Source organism: Sphaeramia orbicularis, chromosome 22 (genome assembly GCF_902148855.1).
Source record: "Sphaeramia orbicularis chromosome 22, fSphaOr1.1, whole genome shotgun sequence".
In the NCBI taxonomy this organism is placed as follows: domain Eukaryota; kingdom Metazoa; phylum Chordata; class Actinopteri; order Kurtiformes; family Apogonidae; genus Sphaeramia; species Sphaeramia orbicularis.
This window is the reverse complement of record NC_043978.1, coordinates 52,410,089-52,433,516: the sequence shown is the minus strand read 5'-3', so window position 1 is coordinate 52,433,516 and position 23,428 is coordinate 52,410,089. Positions and strand designations below refer to the sequence as shown.

The window sequence follows — 23,428 nt, the reverse complement described above, 5'->3', positions numbered from 1 at the left end:
ACCGACCGTGGTGTAGTTTTGGGCTGTTATCATGTGGATTAATGTACCACTCTATTTACTGTCCACTTCTGCATCCGTTTTTTGTAAAACGGCGGGTCACAGAAAACTGTCTGACCAATCAGTGGTCTGCAGTGTTTACATGTCACGGTTTAGTGTCACTTGGAACCTCGACGGAGGTGATGCCAAAAAAACTGGTACCGGGTACCAGATTCCAGGTCCTTTTTCAAGTCGAGTCGAGTCAAGCCGGTACCATGTAGTGGAAACGCAGCATTAGTTGCAGCTTCACTTCGAGATGTCACTAAAATCACACATTGAACCTTTAAAGCAGTGGTTCCTGGTCATTACAATGCTTATTAAATTATTGACCCCCTTGGATGTTTTCCTGTTTGATTGCTTTTATAAACAGAACCATGGTTATAAAGCGAAAAGACATGTATTCAAAGATTTAACAAGATATTATGTAAAATAAGTGATTGCATAAATATTCACCCCTTCATGTAGTTGCACCTCTGGACACAGCAATGTTACAGCATTCCTCTGTGCAATAACTGCTCAAGCTCCGTCAAGTTACACGACAGTGGACATGAACAGCCTTTTTCAAGTTCAGCCACAAATTCACTATTGGACGGAGGTTTGGGCTTGGTAAATTCTTGTAAGAAAAGCTGAATTATATTGACTATGATTCTGTTTATAAAAGCAGTAAAAGGAATCATTCAAGAGGGTGAATGCTTTTTACAGGTGCAAGTGCACTTTTATATAATACAAACCAAGAAAACCTATTTTTCACTAGTACACCTAAAAAAAAAAAAAAACATGTTAGATGTAATTTTGCGAATTGACAGTGGTAGTGTGGACTTTTAGCTTTAATTCAAGAGGTTTTACAAATATCTAGCATCATTTAAAATGTGATATCTTAACTTGCGTAAATATACACAGCGTTAATTGGCGTGTTATCTGTACGCATCATAAGCTTTCCGTGTGTAGGTTCATGCTGCGTCACATACCACGCACTGAGGGTTAGGGTTATGTGAACCAGAGAGCTTAGCGTAAATTGACACGTAATCAAATGGCATTGAATAACACGCGAAAGGATGTAAATGCATACATATATGCCATAAGAACATGATTTCTTGAGCTCAGTCCCATTATTAACCATTTAGGCATTACAACCAATCCCTTGGATCTGTACATATGCAGATATTTTCATCAGTGCATTCAGAGCACATTCCTCTAATAAAAAACTCATTGAGCATTCAGTACACATGACACGTAAGGCGAACAGAACGGGCTGTTTTCCCCCAATAGATCTTGCTGTAAAGAGTGTATGTTTCAGTTGTAAATGACATTTCACTTTTAGTATTTCAGCTCTGACATGTCATAGCCTTGAGTTTTAGTCCCTTCTTAATAGGGATGGGAATCGTTAAGAATTTAACAATTCCGATTCCATTATCGATTTTGCTTATTGATCCGATTCCTTATCAATTCTCATTGGGTGAGGGAATAAAAGAGTACAAACGGGTGTGTTTGCATTAACTGTCTTTTATATTTCTATCTGCACAGAAAATATAACATATACAGTATGAACAAATAATAAGAACAGATGACGCCGGGCCCCGTTTCTACTACATGGAACCGGTTTGACTCTGCTCGTCTCCTGTTGTTGTGCACCTCATTTCCTTTCCCCTACCTTCAGAAACTTGTATTTGAGGGGGTACGATGTTTGTTGGATGCACCAGAACTGGAACTGGGCCCAGATGACGGCCTGGTGTTCACTCTGCTGCTAGATTCACAAGCGCCGCTGAGTAGCGAATCAAATACATGAAATTCCTGTAAATTAACTCCATGCTGTTGACAAATGTTTGAGCAGATTGGAGGGATTCCACCCTTTAGAAGAAATGGAAGCTTTGCAAGTGTTACGAGTGGACCTGGTGTGGCCTGTTTGGACCTGGTGTGGCCTGTTTGGACCTGGTGTGGCCTGTTTGGACCTGGTGTGGCCTGTTTGGACCTGGTATGGTCTGTTTGGACCTGGTGTGGTCTGTTTGGACCTGGTGTGGCCTGTTTGGACCTGGTGTAGCCTGTTTGGACCTGGTATGGTCTGTTTGGACCTGGTGTGGCCTGTTTGGACCCGGTGTGGCCTGTTTGGACCTGGTATGGTCTGTTTGGACCTGGTGTGGCCTGTTTGGACCTGGTATGGTCTGTTTGGACCTGGTGTGGCCTGTTTGGACCTGGTATGGTCTGTTTGGACCTGGTGTGGCCTGTTTGGACCTGGTGTGGCCTGTTTGGACCTGGTGTAGCCTGTTTGGACCTGGTGTGGCCTGTTTGGACCTGGTGTGGCCTGTTTGGACCTGGTGTGGTCTGTTTGGACCTGGTGTCGTCTTTTTAGACCGTTTCTGCCTCAACACCATGTTGTCTTCGTTCTGACCAAAACAATGCAGTGTATGCGTGACATCATTGCACATGTGCAACGAAGGCGGAATCGCTAAGTAGAATCGTTAAGCAGGCAGACAAACGATTCCAAGGAATGGAGCTACTGGGATCCAGTTCTCAAAAAGAACCGGTTCTTGATTCCCATCTCTACTTCTTATCATCGTTGTTTAGAAATTCATATTTAAAAAGCTTAAAAAACACACTTCACAACAAACTTGGAAGGAGTCTTCAACCCAGTTTTGGATCAGCACCCACCAGTTGAAAAAGCTGGCTTTAAAGTATACATCCTTAAATACCCCTCCACACCATATCACCACAACAACACAACGCAAAAAGAGAAAAACACATTGCATCATACTCTCATACACCATGGGAGTGTGCGAGTTTCTGCTCAGTATCTTCACCTCCATCCTTCTGTTGTGTTGATGCTCTCTGAGTCTTGCATCTTTCTTACCATCTGACAGACTCACAGCCTTTTCCACACACCAAATATGACATGTGATATGAAATCTAGAAACTCTACACGCATGCACGACACGTTTAGGTTTGCAAACATAAAAATAGCTCTGTTTCCATACATTTGCAGGCATGAACACACAGATGCAGACAGACTTGATGCATCCCAGAGGACAAACGCTGCTTTTTTTTTTTTTTTTTTTTTTTAACAATTTTTATTTCTCAGTTTTTAACAGTACAATACAATCTCCTCAGGCTGAGGAGCAGGAAAAGAACAGCAAAAAAAACAGAAAAACAAACAGATGAAAACAACAGCCTGTGTTAGTGTCAGAATATTTCAGGTCCCTTAATAGATACATTTGTCTCTGCATGTCAGCCATTTTCCCCAGTTTTTCATAAAGAGATTTTCTTTTAACCTCAGTTTATATGTCAGATGTTCCATGACAAGTCTATCATGTATGATTCAAATCCATTGTTTATCAGACGGAGCATCAGTCTGAAGCCAGTTCTTCATTATGGGCTTCTTCCTGACCACCAGGAGGATCTGGACCAGATATCTGTCTTCTTTATGCACTGATTCTTCCAAATGTCCGAGGCACAGAACAAGACCAGAATTTGGGATCACATATCCAACACCTCACAGAGAGCTGAGTGAACCTTCCCCCAGAAGGGTTGGATATGTGAGCATTTCCAAAACATGTGTGTGTGATCTGGATCCATGTGATTACAAAGTCTCCAACCCGGCTGTTGAGTATTCATTTGTTTACTTTTAATTTTAGGTGTGATGAAATAACGAATTCGATTTTTCCAATTAAATTCTCTTCATTTAGGTGACTGTGATGTTGATTGGTGTGTTTCCCACATATTGTACCATATCCCCTCTGGGATCTCCTCACCCAGCTCGAACACTGCTCTTTTCGATAAACAACTCCCTTTCTTCTATCAAGAGGCTCAGTGTGTGTGTGTGTGTGTGTGTGTGTGTGTGTGTGTGTGTGATCTGAGGGGGGGTGAGGTTTAAGTGCTGACTGGAGTAGGTCACTGAGACCAAGCGGCTGGGAGACTGAGACCCAGGCCTCGCCGTCTTCCTAAGCTGCTTTCAGCCTCACTGGAATCCATCCATCCCAATATCCTCACCGTCTCTGATCCCCCCCCCCCCACACACACACACACACACACTCCAGACGGCCAGACGTACACATTTGCACACACATTTGAGCTACACGCTCTTTTTGCATTGCATTTTATTCTTCTTTTTTATCATTTTTTTTTTTTATTTCTTTGATCTCCACTTATCTCCTCTCCTCTCCTTCCTTTCCTTGCTCTCTCCTCTTCAGTACATTTCTAGCTGTCATGGAAATTAGATTGCAGAAGTCTTTGATTTTCCTGTGGTTTCCACAGCCTCGGGGTCAGGCCCTGTTATCTCGGAGAAAAAGAAGAGTCACAAACAGCAGGAGAGGGAGAAAAACGGGAGGATGGAAATAAATAAAGAAGTGGGGGAAAGGTAGAGTGAGGTGCCAGGAAAAAAGGACAGATGCAGATGAAAAAGATATGACACAAAAAAACAGATTTGGGAAGAAGTGCAGCCCTAAAATGCACATCAGAGAATGTAAATAAGGAGATAAAGGGCCAGCGAGACAGAGAAATAAGCAAAAACTGCCGAATGGGAGACTTAAATACAGAGAGGCAGAAGATGACAGAGGCAGAAAGAGAAAGATGCAGAGATGCCTAGACAGCTTTCAGCAAATATGGGTTTCTTGCAAATAATATTTTCGGATTAAAGCTAATCTGTACTGCATCAATCAGCACATGTCAGCCATATGACCACTGGTGTGACAAAAATGGGAAAAGTAAGTAGAAAATGGTATTTACACCATATGTAACTGTCCAACAAAGGCCGTAAGTCCTTAATCCTGGTTGTGAGGTCAGCACTACGTTTCACTGAACAGCTGAGTGATTAAACAATAACTATAAAGACAGGTTGTCATGAATATCACTATCACGATATGCATTTTTCTTTCGTCTTTAGGGATTATTCTGTTTAGGCTAACAACTGAAACACTGAGAAAACACTCCAATGTCCTAATTTCACTCTGTATTTTGATGCTGAGGAAACATTATCACAGTTTATCATTAGGATTGTTAAGATGAATCGTCGTCTACGTCTGTGAAATGGTCAGCTACTCAGTGGATTGTCACAATCATCATAATGGCAAAGAATAGTTTAAAACCAAAAATAACCATCCTTTACACTGTCAAAAAAAATCTCTGATTGTACTGGCTTTCTTTATTTTGATCCAAGGTTGTGTAAGTCAGTATGCATACACCAAAATACAGAAAATGAACCAGAGGTGTTATCTGTCAGACTGCAGTGGAAGCTCATCTGCCCCTAAAATGACTCCAATTAAATGGTTAAATCTGTTCAGTTGTTTTCATTTCATTGACTCCAAATGGGTTAGAACACGTTCATCTCTCAGACCAGTTGGTTCAGAATCAGTTTGATCCCAGATCAGTGGACTGGATGTTGTTCACTTCTCCTCCATTCCCGTGTTTGTGTTTTCTCCTCCATCTCTGCTCAGTGCATTTGTCCGCAGACACTCAGCGTCCATGCACTTCAATGGGACTGAGTGGAACTGGTTTTTTCATTGACTCTAAACTGGACGTTAATTGGATTAATGCCACTGTGTTGTCCCGCCCCCAGATGTTCGGCATCTCTGGGGTGAATGGAGCTGTGGGCGGAGCTCAGCTGGGCCGGACCCTGAGCTTCCACATGCTGATTGGAGGATCAGTCCAAAGGCTGAATCCTGTTTGATTGACAGCTGTTTTCAGATCTGCTCCTTCACTGACACAGTTCAGTTTAATACGGTCACACATTCTGCTGGGAAATCACAGAAACCAAATGAACTGTTCATTTACTGACCTGGAAATAAAACACATTCATTGTACTTCCTTGTTTCAGTTCAACATAATTTTAACGTTTTCTTGTTTCAGTTCCATAATTTAATCATTTCTTGTTGAATTTCATATGGTTTTGTAGATAGTTCAATCAGTCAGACTGTTGGCTAGGTCGCAGTGAACTAACTATCCAGTCCCTGGAAAAGACGCCGACTGTGTACGATAAGGTCACTGAGCATTTTCTGAAAAAAGGAACGGAGGGACGAATTTATGTTTAAATAACTTGACAATTTTTATTAATGTAAGCCGACAATGAGCTTCCCCTGTCTGAAAGACCAGCAGCTGCCACTGAAATGAACAAAAAAAAACCTTAGAATATGACACTAACAGTTTGTCACAATATGTCACTCCTTTGTTTTCATCTTGTTGCACCTTTTATGTCATTTTCATCTTGTGTGTTTTATGTCATTTTGCATCTTTCAGAACGTTTTCACCTTATGTCTAATATTGTGTTCTCATTTCATTGTTGCACTGCAAAAATCTAAATCTTACCAAGTGTATTTTTCTCATTTGCTTAATTCAAGCAAAAAAAGAAAAAAATCTGCCAATGGAACAAGTGAAAATGTAGAGACTATTCTCTAAAAATCAGTTCTTATATCTCACTGAAAAGTTAGTTTTTAGGTGATTATGTCTTATTTTAAGGGTGATGAGATATTTTGACAAGAAATGAGGAATAATACACTTGGTAAGATTTGGATTTTTGCAGAATGTGGTTTCATCTTGTTGTGTCTTCTACATGCATCTCTTCTCATCATGTTGTGTTTGTATTGACACGTCTTGTGTTTTTTTATGTTGTTTTAATCTCATTATATATTTTATGTTGTTTCCATCTTGTTAGACGTCATACATCATTGTCATCTTGTTGACACTTGATTGAAATTTTTATGTGGATGCGTCTGTTTTGTAGTATTTCATCTCTTCATGTCTTTTACATCATTTTCAGCTCATTACATCTTATATCGATGGCCAAAAAACAAAACCTCCTATCTGCAGATTTTTAGATTTTGAGTTTTCACATTAAATGGCCTGCACTTTCTGAGGCATAAATACGTAGTATGTATTGTTCACACATAATATAGAAAGAGAGTCTGAGAACAGTAGAATATGCCTGGAAATCTTTAACAAAGACCATACTATAATAAATCTAAAGGTTTTTTTGTTTCCTGAAAAAACTGATTTTTTTCAGATAGGAGGTTTTGTATTCTGGCCATCAGTATATTGCTTTTGTCATACTATGCTTTTCACGTTGTTCCATGTAATATATTGTTTTCATCTCATGTCTTATCATGTCTTGTCTTTGTTCTAACGCTTAAAAGAGAATTGTTGCTGCATCATTGACTGTTTACATGTACACTAATATCCACTCTTATTCTGAATAGAACAATATTTTGTATTTCATAGGTGTCATAGAAACAGCAGACTCCAAACAGAGCATTTTTCCACTTCACACATGTGCGATGCCCTTGTATTATTCCATTTTTATGAGGAATCTTAGGACATGTACTCAGCACATTCAGAAAATGAACCTATTTTGTGTGTTTTACTGCAGACTGTGGTCCTTGTTTATGGTCAGACAAAGTACAAACAGAAATCCAATAAGTCCACATTTCTAGTCAGGAGGAGAAGCCCAGCTACTGCCAAACACTATGACAGGATATCACAGGTTTATTGATGTGAGCAAATATACAAAACAGATTTTTTTCAGAAGGTTGTTTGAAGGATTAAAAGGTGACTGAATTCACACAGTGACACATCTGCCACCAGTGGACAACTTTGAAAAAGCGCGATTTTTGATGGAGTAAACAAGGTTGCATGTAAACAGGAAGATTTATTTTCATTACTCATGTAAAGAGCTGATTTGTATATTGTCCTTTTCAGAAAAAAAAACCAACAACATAGTGATGTACGTGTAAATGTAATCATTTATGTTTGTGTTGGATCACAGCGATGTGTGATATACAGTCCTGTGCAAAAGTCTTTGGTTTTGTTTGTTTTGTTTTTTTTTACTCAGTGGATTGTTACAATCATCATAATGGCAAAGAAAAGTTTAAAACCGAAAATAAGCATCTTTTACTCTGTCAGAAAAGATCTCGTATTGTTCTGGCTTTCTTTATTTTGATCCAAGGTTGTGTAAGTCAGTATGCATACACTAAAATACAGAAAATGAACCAGAGGTGTTTTCTCTCAGACTGCAGTGGAAGCTCATCTGCCCCTAAAATGACTCCAATTAAATGGTTAAATCTGTTCGGTTGTTTTCATTTCATTGACTCCAAATGTGTTAGAACACGTTCATCTCTCAGACCAGTTGGTTCAGAATCAGCTTTATCACAAATCAGTGGACTGGAGGTTGTTCACTTCTCCTCCATTCCCATGTCTCTGTTTTCTCATCCATCTCTGCTCAGTGCATTTGTCCGTAGACGCTCAGCGTCCATGCACTTCAATGGGACTGAGTGGAACTGGTTTAAACTGACTCTAAACTGGACGCTAATTGGATAAATGCCACCATGTTGTCCCGCCCCCGGACGCTTGGCGTCTCTGGGGGTGAATGGAGCTGTGGGCGGAGCTCGGCCGGGCCGGACCCTGAGCTTCCGCATGCCGATTGGAGGATCAGTCCAAAGGCTGAATTCCGTTTGATTGACAGCTGTTTTCAGATCTGCTCCTTCACTGACACAGTTCAGTTTAATACCGTCACACATTCTGCTGTGAAATCAGAGAAACCAAATGAATTGTTCATTTACTGACCTGGAAAGAAAACACAACCATTGGACTAACTTGTTTCAATTTAACATAATTTCAATGTTTTCTTGTTTCAGTTCCATAATTTAATCATTTCTTGTTTCAGTTTCATATGGTTTCGTTGACAGTTCAATCAGTCAGACTGTTGGCTAGGTCGCAGTGAACTAACTATCCAGTCCCTGGAAAAGACGCTGACTGTGTACCATAAGGTCACTGAGCATTTTCTGAAAAAAGGAACGGAGGGACGAATTTATGTTTGAATAACTTGACAATTTTTTAAATGTAAGGCGACAATGAGCTTCCCCTGTCTGAAAGACCAGCAGCCGCCACTGGTATTCATATGTTGTGAGGTATGCTGGGTGATTTTAGCCTCTCATGCTATCGTACAATGACGCTAGTGGTTGTAATTATTAAAGTCACTATTTACTGTGACCTCTGACCTCTGACAAGAAGCAGCACAAACAGTTAAAAACATTTGACATGTTGAATGAAACCTGGTATAAAACATCCAAAAATGAATGCAATAAGTCTCATATTGTCGGAACAAAAGGGTTAAAGACATGTTAATGCAAAGGGAGGTCACACTAAATGTGACCACTGTGGTTTCTAGAGGTTTGTAGAGGTTGAGAAATGCATTTGTATGTTCATTATGTCTTTTCTAAAGCAACAAACTTAATGCTGTCACAGGACTTTTGCACAGTTCTGTACTTACATGCATCCTTTTTTTTTTTTTTTTCTTATTATCATGGAGCACTGAGGTTAATCATGACCTGCCTTCAGCTTTAAAAGTATGAGTGTGAAAAACCACAGGTAGTCACAATCATTAGTCACAGGATGTATTCTTTTTCTTTGTTCTGAAAGATCCTGACTGAACTGAGAAAAAAAGGATTAAATATGCTACTTCCTTTCCTTGGATTAATTTACAAAATGACCTGAAACTTAAGGAGCCGGTCTCACCAAACGCTTCTGAGCAGATTCTAAATGACATGGATGCTGACACATTTTGCTGTAGATTTGAACAAGTTACATTTAACGTTTACTTTATGTTTCATGTGATGTTAGAGTATATTTCAGTCTTTCATGGATAAATATACACTGTAAAAAAAATCCTGTTGTTTTTACAGACAAAAACTGGCAGCTGTGGTTTCCACAACAATACTGTAAAAAACACATCCAACTGTAAACATATTTATGGAGTAACATGTAGATTTAACAGTTTAAACATGTAGATTTAACATTTTAAACATGTAGATTTAACAGTTTAAACATGTAGATTTAACATTTTAAACATTTAGATTTAACAGTGGATTTAAATGGTAAATGTTCTGCACTTCTTTAGCTCATTTTCTCCACCTTCATGGTGTCCACAGCTCTTTCCAAATCCACCAGGTCCAACTGGGACCAGTTTAGGGTTCAGTGTCTTCCATGGACACTTGGACATATGGACAGTCAGAGCCAGGATTGGAACCACCAATCCTTTGGTTATTGGACGGGCCGCTCTACCAACTCTACCAACCCATTAATTTACAAATTTAAAATGTTACATTGGTAAATGTTTACTTTTTTATAACTTTTGTATAAAAAAAAAATTTTTTTACAACAGCAATTTTACAACTTTTTGGTGTTAATTCTACAGTCATTTTTTACAGTGTACATTACAGGTCATGTTACGTCTTGTCTGGTTTCTTCTACTATTTTCACTCAGGCTTAAAAATCATCCTTGAAACTGGACAGAAACTGTGGTTCAACATTTCTCATTTTGACATCGATATCAGCTGATATGAAGCTTTTTTATTACAGTCACATTTTTGGCCACATCGACGCCTTAAGGCAGCTGAGCAAATGTGAACTCCACTTCCACTTCCACTTCCACTTTTTTTTTTTTTTTTTTATTAAAAAGCAAATATTGACCCAACAACAGTAAACAGAGATATCAGATGGACTGTGGATATTGGTTATTTAAAATAGAGTAGTAGGGAAGTAGAGGCGACACAGACAGATAAAGAGATGTGAAGTGGAGGTGTGGATAAATTGAAGTGTGGTGGGCGGATTGGAGGTGATGGAGGGAGGCCGATAAGTAAAATGGGTCAAAGAGAAACGGGAGATGCAGCAAGGGTAGGACTGAAGGAGAGACGAGCAGAGAACTGGGTAGAGGACGTAGAGATAGGACACACAGAGATAGTGGAGGATATGAAGCTGTAGGCAGAGCAGTGAATATTTAAATGTGTTTGGTTTTCCATTTGGGCCCTTTGGCTCGTAATCCTCCTGACTGCCTTCAGGGTCCTGTTGACAGAGGCTCTCCAGTGTGGATTTCTGTGGATTAGTTTTATCTGTGTACAATGATGTTTTTCTATAGAGGGTCTGCATGTGACGTCAGTGCTAGCGGATGTCACGGCGGTTCCGCCCACTGAGTGTCAGAAAGAGGGAGATGAGTGACAGCGTTGGCTTCAATACTGTCGAAACTGAAGAACAATATTGAATCAAAAATGGAGAAGAGCTGATATAATGACATAAAATAACAGGACAAAGAAGAATAAAAGTGGTAAGAAACCATGAAAACATTCGACATGAAAACAACAAAAAAATCTAGACAGAAAAGATGTAAAGATAAAAGATGTAAATGATGTAAACAAAAAAGCACAAACTGCACAAAGGCTCTGAGCTGAACGTACAGAACACAAGGTAAAAATGGCAGAAAAAAACAGAACTTAAGATGAAAAAAGGCAAAATAAAACAGACATAAATAACACAAAATGAAAATTATATACAATAGCCATGAGAAGACAAACAACAGGTAGAAGTTGCACAACAGGACAAAAATGAAAAAAAAAAAAAAACACAAAACACACAAACTAAAACCCAAAGAAGGCACAAAAGGACAACACAAACACAGCATTAAAGTGGTTAAAAAAACACATTTTGAAGGAGGAAAAAAAACTGACTGTTGCAAGACATAAATAACAGATGAAAGTTACATAACAGGACAAAAAAAGCATAAAAGTTGGAACAAAAAAATGATGAAACACTAAAGAAAACAAGTGGTGCCAGGCACAACAAACCCCGCCCCTCGCATGTATTTTAGAAAGTTTTTAAAAAACAAAAAGTTTGACTGATTATACTGTTCTGACATTAGTTCTGAACTAACAGAATCTGAACATTTGAACAGGATCTGAAACTGGAATGTCTGTAAAACAGAATTTCAGTTTGAACACAGGAACATTATGTGACATAACGTTAGATCCTGTTGGGATCAAATAAAAATGTGTTTAGTATTTGTGCAGATTTCTGCTGTAATTCAGTTCTTCAAGGAAATAATCATTTAAAAAAAGAAACAAACAAAATATTGCCTTTTTAACAGTATCGTGACATATCGTGTTGTGATCCTAGTATTGTGATTTGTATCGTATCACCAGATTCTTGCCAATACACAGCCTTTAGGTTTTATTACTTTTTCATCTCACTCTTTAAGAATGAGGTCAAATGTCCAAAGTCAGCGGTGGTTTTGGTGTCAGTGATGTGTAGAACATGCAAAGAGAAATGCACTCTACTGAGTCACTTCACACTAAACCTGATATTTACCACAAACTGTGAATTTCTTGTCTCATAAAATCATAAAATTATTCATGTGAATAATAATTGACTTCAAATGTGATAATGGAGATACAATCCAAATGGGATCAGACGGTTCTACGTGTCTTCCCTTTGGCAGTTGTATGTGTTTCTTTCCCAGTTAGAGCCCACTGGGACGACACCTCTAGAATCATAATTTCAGAAGTTGAAATACTTGTAGTTTGTGTTTTCTCTATATATCTTTATTGCATAAAGATAATATTCTTTCTCTGTCTGAGTATTATTAAAAAATTCAATAGCAATTTCTCATTTTAATACATTACATTATATTTAATATGTTACATTAAATATTAAAGTCCCCCTCTCATTTGCACTTTTACATGCAAAGCAGTCTCACAATATTAAAAGGTACCTATTAACCACAGCTCTGATTTCTGTGTTAACTTCAGATCCATCCATTTTCCAAATAACATGTATAAGTACATGCTGAAAGATAACGAAATTTACTCCTAAGTTGGTATCAAATGATAGCAGGTGATTTCAGCCAGTGCCATAAAGTTCCAATCCAATCCAATCCAACTTTATTTGTAAAGCACTTTAAAACAACTGCAGTGGACTAAAGTGCTGTACAGAAGAATAATTAAAACCAAAATAGCAGAATAAAATACAAAATAGATTTAACGACATAGAAACTGTACAAAAAAGAAAACAGTGCTATACAGAAGAATAAATAAAACCAAATAAAAAGAATAAAATACAAGAATAGATTAAAAAGCCATACAATTAAAAACAACAAAATAAATAAATAAGAACAATAAACCACTACCAAAGAAAAACAATAGAATAAAGATAATACCTTCAAACATCTCACACGGTTTCAAAAGCCAAGGAGAAAAGATGGTTTGAAGAAGGGATTTAAAAACAGACAGAGGAGGTGTGTCTGATATGGAGAGGCAGACGGTTCCATAGTTTAGGAAAGTTATCAAAGTTCAGTCCTCCTACATCAGGGCTGTCAAACTCATTTTCCTCCAGTTTCCACATTCAGCTCAATTTAATCTGAAGTGGGTCGGACCAGTACAATAATAGCATGATAACCAATAAATAATGACAAATCCAAATTGTTTTAGTGCAAAAAATAACATTCAGTTATGCCAGTATTTACATTTACAAACTATCCAAACAAAAAGGATGTGAATAACCTGAAAAAAAAAAGAAATTTGTTAAGAAATGTGATTACAATTTTATCAATATTATGCCTCGACTTATAATTTCTACATGTGTATTACAGGTCAGATCTACAACGGCACAAAACATTCAGTAACAGGCAGAATATTGTTAAAATTGCACTGAATTTACTCCAGACATTTCAGGTTGTTCATATTTTATTGTTAAAGGATAGTTTTTTAATGTAAACATTTTAATAATTGAATGTTTCTTGCACTAAATCAGGGCTGTCAAACTCATTTTAGATCAGTTCCTCATTCAGCCTAATATGATCTAAAGTGGGCCGGACCAGTATAATAATGTAAACAGTAGGATAAGAACTTCTGAGTGAAAAAAGTAAAATTCCATAATGAAAATGTTTACATCTAGGAATTGTACTCAAACTTAACACGAACAAACATGAACAACCTGAACATTCTTAAGTAAAATAAGTGCAATATTAACAATTTTACACCTTAATGTATCATTTATACAACTTAAAGATCACAGTGGATCTAAAAATACAGAAAACATTAAACAGGCAGAATATTATTAAAATTCTCCATACTTCTCTGAAGAAATTTCAGGTTATTCACATTGTTTGTTTTGTTTGTTTTTTTTTATAAAAGGCTAGTCTGCAAATGTAAACATTTGGGTATTTTTTACTTTTTTTACACTAAAACAAAGAGGAAAAATTACAGTTTTGATTATTTATAGGTTATTATGACAGTGTTTTACTGGTCTGATCATTTTTAGATTAAACAGACCTAAAATTATTTGAACATCCTTGATTGTTAATATCTTCAGTGTAATTTTTATATTTCACAAATTCATCCCAGGGGCCAGATTGGACCCTTTGGCAGGCTGGATTTGCCCCCTGGGCTGCATGTTTGACACCTGTGGACTAAATCAAAGAGAAAAAATTGGTGTCGTCATATTTATATGTTATTATGATATTATTTTTGAGTTTGACGCCCTAACTTGCACTTTGCAAACTCATCTTACAGGGCCGGACTGGACCCTTTGGTGGGCCGGATTTGGCCCCCGGGCCACATGTTTGACACCTGTGTCCTACATGTAAGCACCCATGTTTGGTAATTGTAGGCTGGGAAATCTACATTTTCACAACCCCTACTGCAGTCTAGAGGAGAAACACTAATCTGAGAGTTCTCTACCAGACTTGATCATTTATGGTCAGTCTAAAAGGCGTACACTTCACCAATGGCGTTTTATAGTGATGTTTTTTGTGCCATAGAAAACTCTGATGGATGACCTGACTTATTTCACTAATGAGCATATTTTTCTACATCTTTCTTGCTAATTTCTCAGTGTAAAGTTAAAATGTATGCACGCTTTTTGATCAGTATTCTAATCGTAATGAAAATGCTAATCCTTTTAGTTAAATAACATCAAACCACCCTAAAGCCCACTACGCAGACTGTAACCACAACACCTAAGTCACCAGAAAACGAGGGAAAGTCTTGTGTTAAATATATGTCTTCAGAGTTATATATCCAATTATTGTGTAATGACATGCAAACACTAATATTGACCTCATTACCGAGCAAACAGGGCTGCATGATGTGGTGGGACTATTGTGGACTTGATTGTGATTTGGATGAAATTTCTGGCAAATAAAAAAACAAAAAGCACAGATTTCAGACAATTATTTCTTTGCAGCTCAGTCATAAACAGAAATATGAATGAATGAATGAATGTTTATTTCAGTTAAATACAAAATACAAAACACATACATATTAAAAAAACAACAAAACAAAACACATACATATTAAAAAAAAACAAACAAACATAAAATTAACACATTTTGTAACTGAAAAAGGAAGAAGCTGAAGCTGGAGGCTTATTTCTGCTTCTCCTATTCACATCCTTAGTCCACACCTGAAGTAGCAGCAGATAAATACGTAAACACAAATTATACTATATTCAGCGTTATAAATCATTTTGTAATCATATTACTTTCATAGCCCTTCATAATTTGACAAATTATATTCTTTTTGAAACTCGACAGTGAGCTACACAATTTCACTTCATCCTTCAATTTGTTCCATAGCTTGACACCAATAACTGAAACACTATGATATTTAACGTTTGTTCTTACTTTACATTTTTCAAACACAAACATCCCTCTTAAATTATAATGTCCTTCTCTTAACTTAAAAATTTTCTGAATACAAAAAGGAAGGTTTTTACTTATAACGCGAAACATAAATTCCATTGTTTTTAAATATACAATATCGAAAAATTTTAGTAAACCAGATTCTACAAAAAGTGGATTACTTGATTGGAGATAACCAGCTTTGTTTATGACTCTAAAAGCTTTTTTTCTGGAGTTTAATTATCGGGTCTAAATTAGTTTTATACACATTGCCCCATATTTCCACACAGTCTGACATATATGGCATTACAAGTGAACAGTACAACATATGCAAACATTTTTTGCTTAACAAGTCCCAAGTTTTATAAAGAATCGCAACAGCTTTGGACATTTTGTGTTTGATATATTCTATTTGTGGTTTCCAACAGAGTTTATGGTCAATAATCACTCCCAAAAATGTTGTTTCATACACCCTTTCAATTTCATTAATTTTCAGTTTTATATCATAATTTCCCCTAGCACCACCAAAAACCATAAATTTTGTTTTATCTTCATTAAGTGACAACTTATTTACGTCAAACCATTTTTTTAACTTGACCAATTCCTTTTCCACCGTTTCTAATATTTGTTTCATATTTGCTCCCGAATAAAGCAAATTAGTATCATCTGCAAATATTGTAAATTTTAACTCACTAGATGCCATAAAAATATCATTTAAATAAAGTATAAATAACTTGGGTCCCAGAACTGAACCTTGTGGGACCCCACATGTTACTTTTCTAAGTTGTGAATTTGTAAATACTTCAACTAGTGCAAAAAAAAATACAAGTTAACTTTATTGATCCCTAAAATCCATTCAATTTACAATTTTGTAGTTTTTAATTTCCTGATAAGTGTCAAAGTATATGTATTTTGTCACACTTTCAGGCCCAATGTTTCTTTTAATGTTATTTCTTTAAAGCTAGGTCTGAAAATTTGCTGCAGCTACCAGTCCTGCATTCAGTTCATTGGTTGCACACATTTTAAATATAGAAATGCTTATGGGCTAAAATTTCCTTAGGGGGTCAAATGAGTGTCCATTTTTGTCCAAAAAAAACAGTTGTCATAAATGCATAGAAGTGTGTTGAAATAATCCATTTGTGCACAGACTACTGATATTCTTTGACAGTGGAAGCTCTATTTTCATAAATATTGGATTTGGAATAGCACGTGGATGTGAAAACTTTTGCTGGTGGACGGACGTGACATTACCCATGATGCTCTGGTCAGTACCAGTACTTTATTAGGAATAAACTTATAGACTTCCTATTGATAATTCTCCTCTTCTTCATAAATGTCGGTATTGTGGATCTAAAACAATCCCAGCTGACACAAAAACACTAAATGTGTCAGTGGACGGATGTGACATGGTTGTTGTGGATCCCATCATACTGATGCTCTGCAGCCATGTCAGCGTTTACACTAATGATCCCTGTGCAAAAACTAGGAGCACTATTATTTATTGGATAGTTTAGCATCAGACTAAAGAGGAAGTAGCAATACAGAACTGTTATTTCTGTATAAAAATGCTTCTTATTGTAAAACTGTTGATGTAAACAGTGCTGTGTGCCATTCTTCATGTATGTATTGGTGGAACAGAAGCAGGATGGATCAGCACCATACTCCAGACTGAACCTGTACAAATAAAACATGTGATATGTAGGAGAGAATCTGGGAAGAAAAACTGGGGAATCTAAAAGAATAAAATATTTGTTTTTCAGCTCAATTCAGTTCAAATAGAACTTGGCCATTTGTGACATGAAAATATAGCATTAATTGTGCTGAAATGGGACATTTTTGAGCTGAAAACATAGTTCATATGAGCATCAACATGTTGAACAGAACTGAAATCCTGTCCATTTGCAGAACTGTCATTTACCAACACAAAGTTCCTTTGGGGATTCACTGAGACTGATTTCTTATGCACAAAGACACAAATAAGACCTCTAAGCACATTTTAACTGTTATATATTGTCCCTGCAAAAAAAAAGTCAATAAATATAACATAAGCTCATATTGTGAATATGACTGTGGCTGCAATTCATTCTGCAGGTCAGCAAACAAATTCCACTCACAAAATATCCCATAATAGATTTTAGTGTGTCTGTGGTGTCTGGGTTGGACTCTCTCAGCCTAAATCAGTCTTTGAAAAGTTCTTGAAAGTCATTGATCAGATATTGAACATATTTTGGTCCTTTCAGAAATATTGATGCGTAGGGATGGGAATCGAGATCTGGTTCTTTTTGAGAACCGGTTCCCAGTAGCTCGATTCCTTGGAATCGTTTGCCTGCCTGCTTAACGATTCTGCTTATCGATTCCACCTCATTGCACATGTGCAGTGACATCACACGTACGCTGCATTGTTTTGGTCAGAACGTAGCCAACATGGCGTTGAGGCAGAAACGGTCTAAACAGACCACACCAGGTCCAGTTGAACACTGTCAAAGCTTCCATGTCTTCTAAAGGGTGGAATCCCTCCAATATCCTCAAACATTTGTCCACAGCATGTGAATCATTTACAGGAATGTTACGTATTTGATTCTCTACTTAGCAGCGCTTGTGAATGTAGCAGCAGAGTGAACACTGGGCCGGTTCTGGTGTGGGCAACAAACGCCATAACTCCTCAAATACAAGTTTCTGAAAGTAAGAAGGGAAAGGAAATGAGATGCACAACAATGGGAGACAAGCCGAGCCGAGTTGAACCGGTTCCACGAAGTAGAAATGCAGCAATAGAGGAATTAGTAAAGAGTCTGTAGTTTCACTTTCACTTGTACGCCTCCGCCCCCCCGCCCCGAACCGGGCCTGTCATCATCTGTTATTATTATTTATACATACTGTATATGTTATATTTTCTGTGCAGATGGAAATATAAAAGACAGATCATGCAAACACACCCGTTTGTACTCTTTCATTCCCTCACCCAATGAGAATCAATAAGAGAATCGATAAGGAATCGGATCGATAAGCAATATCGATAATGGAACTGGAATCGTTAAATTCTTAATGATTCCCATCCCTTGATGCAAGATATCAATGAAAGTGCTGTGACACTTCTTCACTGACATCTTTCCTGCAATCTGCCCCCCCCCACAGGCTGTGACTGGTCCCACCCCAAGATGATGTCCCCCAAAAGCAAGGCCAAGAAGAAGCCGCCCAAAGACAGCATGACGCTTCTGCCGTGCTTTTATTTTGTAGAGGTACGTCTGTGTGTGCTGATGTGAGCAGTAGATGATGTGGATTGATGACTCACCTTTTGATGTCAACCCATTACTGTGTGTGACTCATGTCACTGAATCCATCTGAAGGTAAATAACCTGTTCTGCTGTATAGCCACTGAGTCACATAAATAAAGCCATTTATGTAGATTACATCTGCTTGTGTCTGATCTTCTGAGAGCTGAAGCTGGTGTTTTCAGGAGTAAATTATAATGGTGTCATCACTTTCTCCTTTGCCCTTGTGTGTGTAATTGAGGGTGTGTATTCGCCGCAGTGGTGTCAGTACAGATAAACATGAGATGGACCGGCTCTCTCCGAAAAGCAAATCTGAAATTCTGCTCATTCTTTGTTTTGTCCTTGTGTGTGTCGGCTGTGTCCTTGTGTGTGTGTATTTCCATCTAGCTTCCTATAGTCCTGTCCTCCTTGGTGTCCCTGTATTTCCTGGAGCTGACTGATGTGTTGTCGCCAGCGATGGTGGCCTTCCGTTGCCATGACCGCGACCTCTCTATGCCCTATGTGGAAACGGGTGATGAGCTCATACCTCTGCTGATGCTCCTGAGTTTGGCCTTCGCCGGTCCTGCTGCTTCTGTAAGTTGATAATTGGATGGAAGTGAAGGGGCAGTTCTGCTTTTCCATGTGTTACTGGGAGTCAAGGCTGTTTGAACATAGGAAAAAGAAAGAAAGGAAGAAAGAAAGAAAGAAAGAAAGAAAGAAGGACAGACAGACAGACAGACAGACAAACAAAGACTAACTTTACAGCAGAAATACACATTAACCCAGTGGTTTTCAACCTTGGGGTCGGGACCCCACGTGGGGTCGCCTGGAATTCAAATGGGGTTACCTGAAATTTCTAGTAATTGATAAAAAATTAAAACTTGCTAATAAAAATTTACATTATATAGCCTAAATGTTGCCTAAAATTAACGTTTCTTTGCAACACATTATAGCAAACTATTACACAATCAAAAACAAATTAATTTTAGCCAAAAAAAATGTCTCAGTTTTGAATTTCTGGGGTCTCCAGAAATTTCTAATAATTTATTTAAAAAAAAAATTAAAACTTACTAATTAAAATTTATATTATATAGCCTAAATGTTGTCTAAAATTAATGTTTATTTGCAATATAGTATAACAAACTATTACATGAATAAAAAAAATAAAATTTTAGCCAAAAAAATGTCTCTGTTTTGAATATCTGGGGTCTCCAGAAATTTCTAATAATTTATTTTTAAAAAAAAATAAATAAAACTTGCTAATAAAAATTTACATTATATAGCCTAAATGTTGCCTAAAATTAACATTTATTTGCAACACATTATAGCAAACTATTACATGATCAAAAACAAATTAATTTTAGCCAAAAAAATGTCTCCATTTTGAATGTCTGGGGTCACCTGAAATTTCTAATAATTTATTTAAAAAAAAATTAAAAATTAAAACTTACTAATTTAAATTTATATCATATAGTCTAAATGTTGTCTAAAATTAATGTTTATTTGCAACATAGTATAGCAAACTATTACATGATCAAAAACAAATTAATTTTAGCCAAAAAAATGTCTCTGTTTTGAATGTGTGGGGTCACCAAAAATGTGTGAAATGTGTGTGTTAAAATGGGGTCACGAGCCAAAAAAGGTTGGGAACCACTGTATTAACCCTTTCATACATAGTGGTCACTACAGTGGACAGCTATTCTCCAGCTGTTCTCTTGTATATTCATGGATTTTGTTGTTTTGTTCACATATCAGCCAACACAGTGGACACTTATGCATCATCTCATACACTGCAGTTCATACCAGTGCTGTAACTTTGCTGTTCTTCATAAACCTGATCTACAGCAACATATTTAGTGTTTCAATTGCTAATTGTTTATTATTATTGTTTATTTTGGCATATTTTTTAAGTGAGTAATAACTAGTAATAGAGTATGTTAAGATGTGAGAAAACATCACCTTAGCAGCATTAAAAATGTTTTTATTTCATAGTTTTCTGACAGTATGTCAGTAAATGCATATTTCTTTGCTTCAAACATTAAACACATGGTGTCCAGCTGAGTGGACATTTTTGTAACTCCATGAAAAAAAAACAAATTCAATCACATTGTTTTTTTCATGCCTAAAGAGGAATAAAAACACTTAGGAAAAAAAATATTGATAAAGGTTCTCATAATTCATCCATGAAAGGGTTAATACCCTGGTACAAAACACTTTTGATCTCTGTAGCTAATTCCCCTGTTTGTGAACGTTTTTCTAATTCTCATCTTTAAATTCTATGAAGAGTTAAAATTTTGCGTTCATGCCAAGGTTATTATCGTTAACGAAAACTAACAAAATGACAAAAACTAGAATTGTAAAAACATTTTTGTTAGCTGAAATAAATAAAAACTATAATTAAAAGAAAAAACCTTAACTAACTGAAACTGTATTGTGTGTTTACAAAACTACCTAAAACAGATAAAAATTATGGATAAAATTCCCTTTGTTTTCGTCTTTGTCAGTGTCAGATTGATACGAAATCGATTCCTTTGGCTCTATCAGTTTTCTGTGCTGTCACCATACGACACTTGACGGTCCGTCACTTGTGGTTTCCAGTCGTCTTCTGGTCCCCACTCTACCTGGAAACATGGAGACTAAAGTTGGGAGAAAGCAGCAGAGTCCTGTCTGGGATTTATTTGAATGCGACGACAGAGAAGAAGAGAAAAGAGACCACTGAACTAAAACTAAACTAAAACTAAGCATTTAGAAAAAAACAAAAACTAATAAAAACTAGCAAACCTGCCCAAAAAACAAATTAAACTGAATTAGAGAAAAAAAGTCAAAACTAAATAAAACTAAACTAGAATGAAAAATCCAAAACTATTAGAACCTTGGGTCATGCCCTCCATTTATGCTATGTGGGTTTGATGACATGCGCTTCAGCTTCAGACCTTTCGAGGTTTTGTTTATTGAATATAATGTTTCTTTCCTGACAGGCTACACCAGGGGTGGGCAATTAATTTTCTCATGGGGCCACATGAGAAAGTTTGACAGTTGTTAAGGACCGGATCAAAACACTTGTAGCTCTGTTCTATATACATCTCTATAAAAGCAGTAAATGAAACAATACATTGAAAATGTTGAGCACAGGATACAACTATGTAATGAATATTCACAAAAACCTTTTCGAAAATGTGCAAAACCAGCTCTACATTAACTTTACATGAAAAACAATAAATCCATCCACCTTTGTTTGCATATCTCAGTTCTTTTTTTTTTTCTTTACCTCTGACTTCAGCGAAGAAATACTTACAGTCCATGTCTTGTTAAAACCTCTGCATTCAAAATCAACCTTTCTTTTTTTGCCATTAGCTGACTGACAAACCAATCAGTGCATAAGCCTTGTGCTAAGTACAGAAAGTACACACAAAAATATACTAATTTAGCAGATTCTTCAAAATAAAAGCATTGCCGTTGTATTAGTTGCATCTATTACAGTGATATATATTTGCATTGACTTTTAATTTGCCAGTGACCTCATGCGGGCCAGTCAGGGTCAGCTATCAGGCCGCATGTGGCCCTCGGGCCGTACAATGCCCAGGTCTGGGCTACACCATCAGTGGATTCTGCCATGAAGTTGATTTATGTGGATGTAACCTAGATTATATACATTAGCATGAATTAGTACTGGACTCTTTTGTCTATCACAGGGGTGTCAAACTCATTTTAGTTCAGTTCCACATTCAGTTAAATTTGATCTGCAGTGGGCCGAACCAGTAAAATAATAACATAATTATATATAAATAATGTCAACTCCAAACTTTTCTCTATGTTTTAGAGTGAAAAAAGTAAAATTACATTATGAAAATGTTTGCATTTGCAAACTGTCCTTTCAAACTGTGAATAACATGAACAAATTGAAAAAAAAAAGTGTAATTTTAACAACATTCTGTCTTAGTTTATCATTTACCCATGTTCATTATAACTTACAGATCACAGTGGATCTACAAACACACAAAACATTTAGTAACAGGTGGAATATTATTAAAATGGCACTTACTTCTTTTAAGACATTTCAGGTTGTTCATATTTGTTCAGGTTATGCAGCTATTTTTGCAATATTATTCTTTGTTTTAGTGTAAATACATGAAAATATTTACATTTACACAAGAGAAAAATTTGGAGTTGTGAGTATTTATAGGTTATTATGACCCACTTCAGATTGAATTGGTCTAAATGTGGGACCTGAACTAAAATGATTGTTAATATCTTAATATCTATTTGTTGCATTTCACAAATGCATCCCAGGGGCCGGACTGGACCCTTTGGTGGGCCGTATTTGGCCCCCGGGCCGCATGTTTGACACCTGTGGTCTATCAGCTAGTCTGCTGATTAGGCCAGCTAATGCTCATCAGTGTGTTTAATTCTTTATGTAAAGTTGACATTAACAACTTTCAAAATCAAACACAAGTGTAAGCTTTAAAATGGTATTTCTTGGTGACCTTATAATGACATAGTGTGGTCTGTGTTTTCATTATTCAGCAAAAGTCTCCATGTTATTTAATCTCCCTAATTCTCCTCTCTTATCCAGATATCTTCACTTTTTCCCTAAAAAATTAAGATGATACCCAAAATGCCAAACTGGAGCTTCAAACTGTAGTTCCTACAGAGGCTTCGTCCATTATATCTAAGGAGCTCAGCTTTAGTTGAAATACCACGGACGGCCGCTGGGTTTGAC

At 36.9% G+C, this 23,428-nt stretch overlaps 1 protein-coding gene across 1 annotated transcript in view; it reads left to right on the top strand.

Moving 5' to 3' along the window:
• Positions 1 to 23,428, top strand: part of plppr3a (phospholipid phosphatase related 3a) — a 66,618-nt gene that overhangs the window by 10,235 nt on the left and 32,955 nt on the right. The window contains exons 2-3 of the mRNA XM_030127471.1: positions 18,593 to 18,696; positions 19,117 to 19,302. Coding sequence (XP_029983331.1) covers positions 18,616 to 18,696; positions 19,117 to 19,302 — 267 coding nt within the window. The 5' untranslated portion in view covers positions 18,593 to 18,615. The remainder of the gene's footprint in view (positions 1 to 18,592; positions 18,697 to 19,116; positions 19,303 to 23,428) is intronic.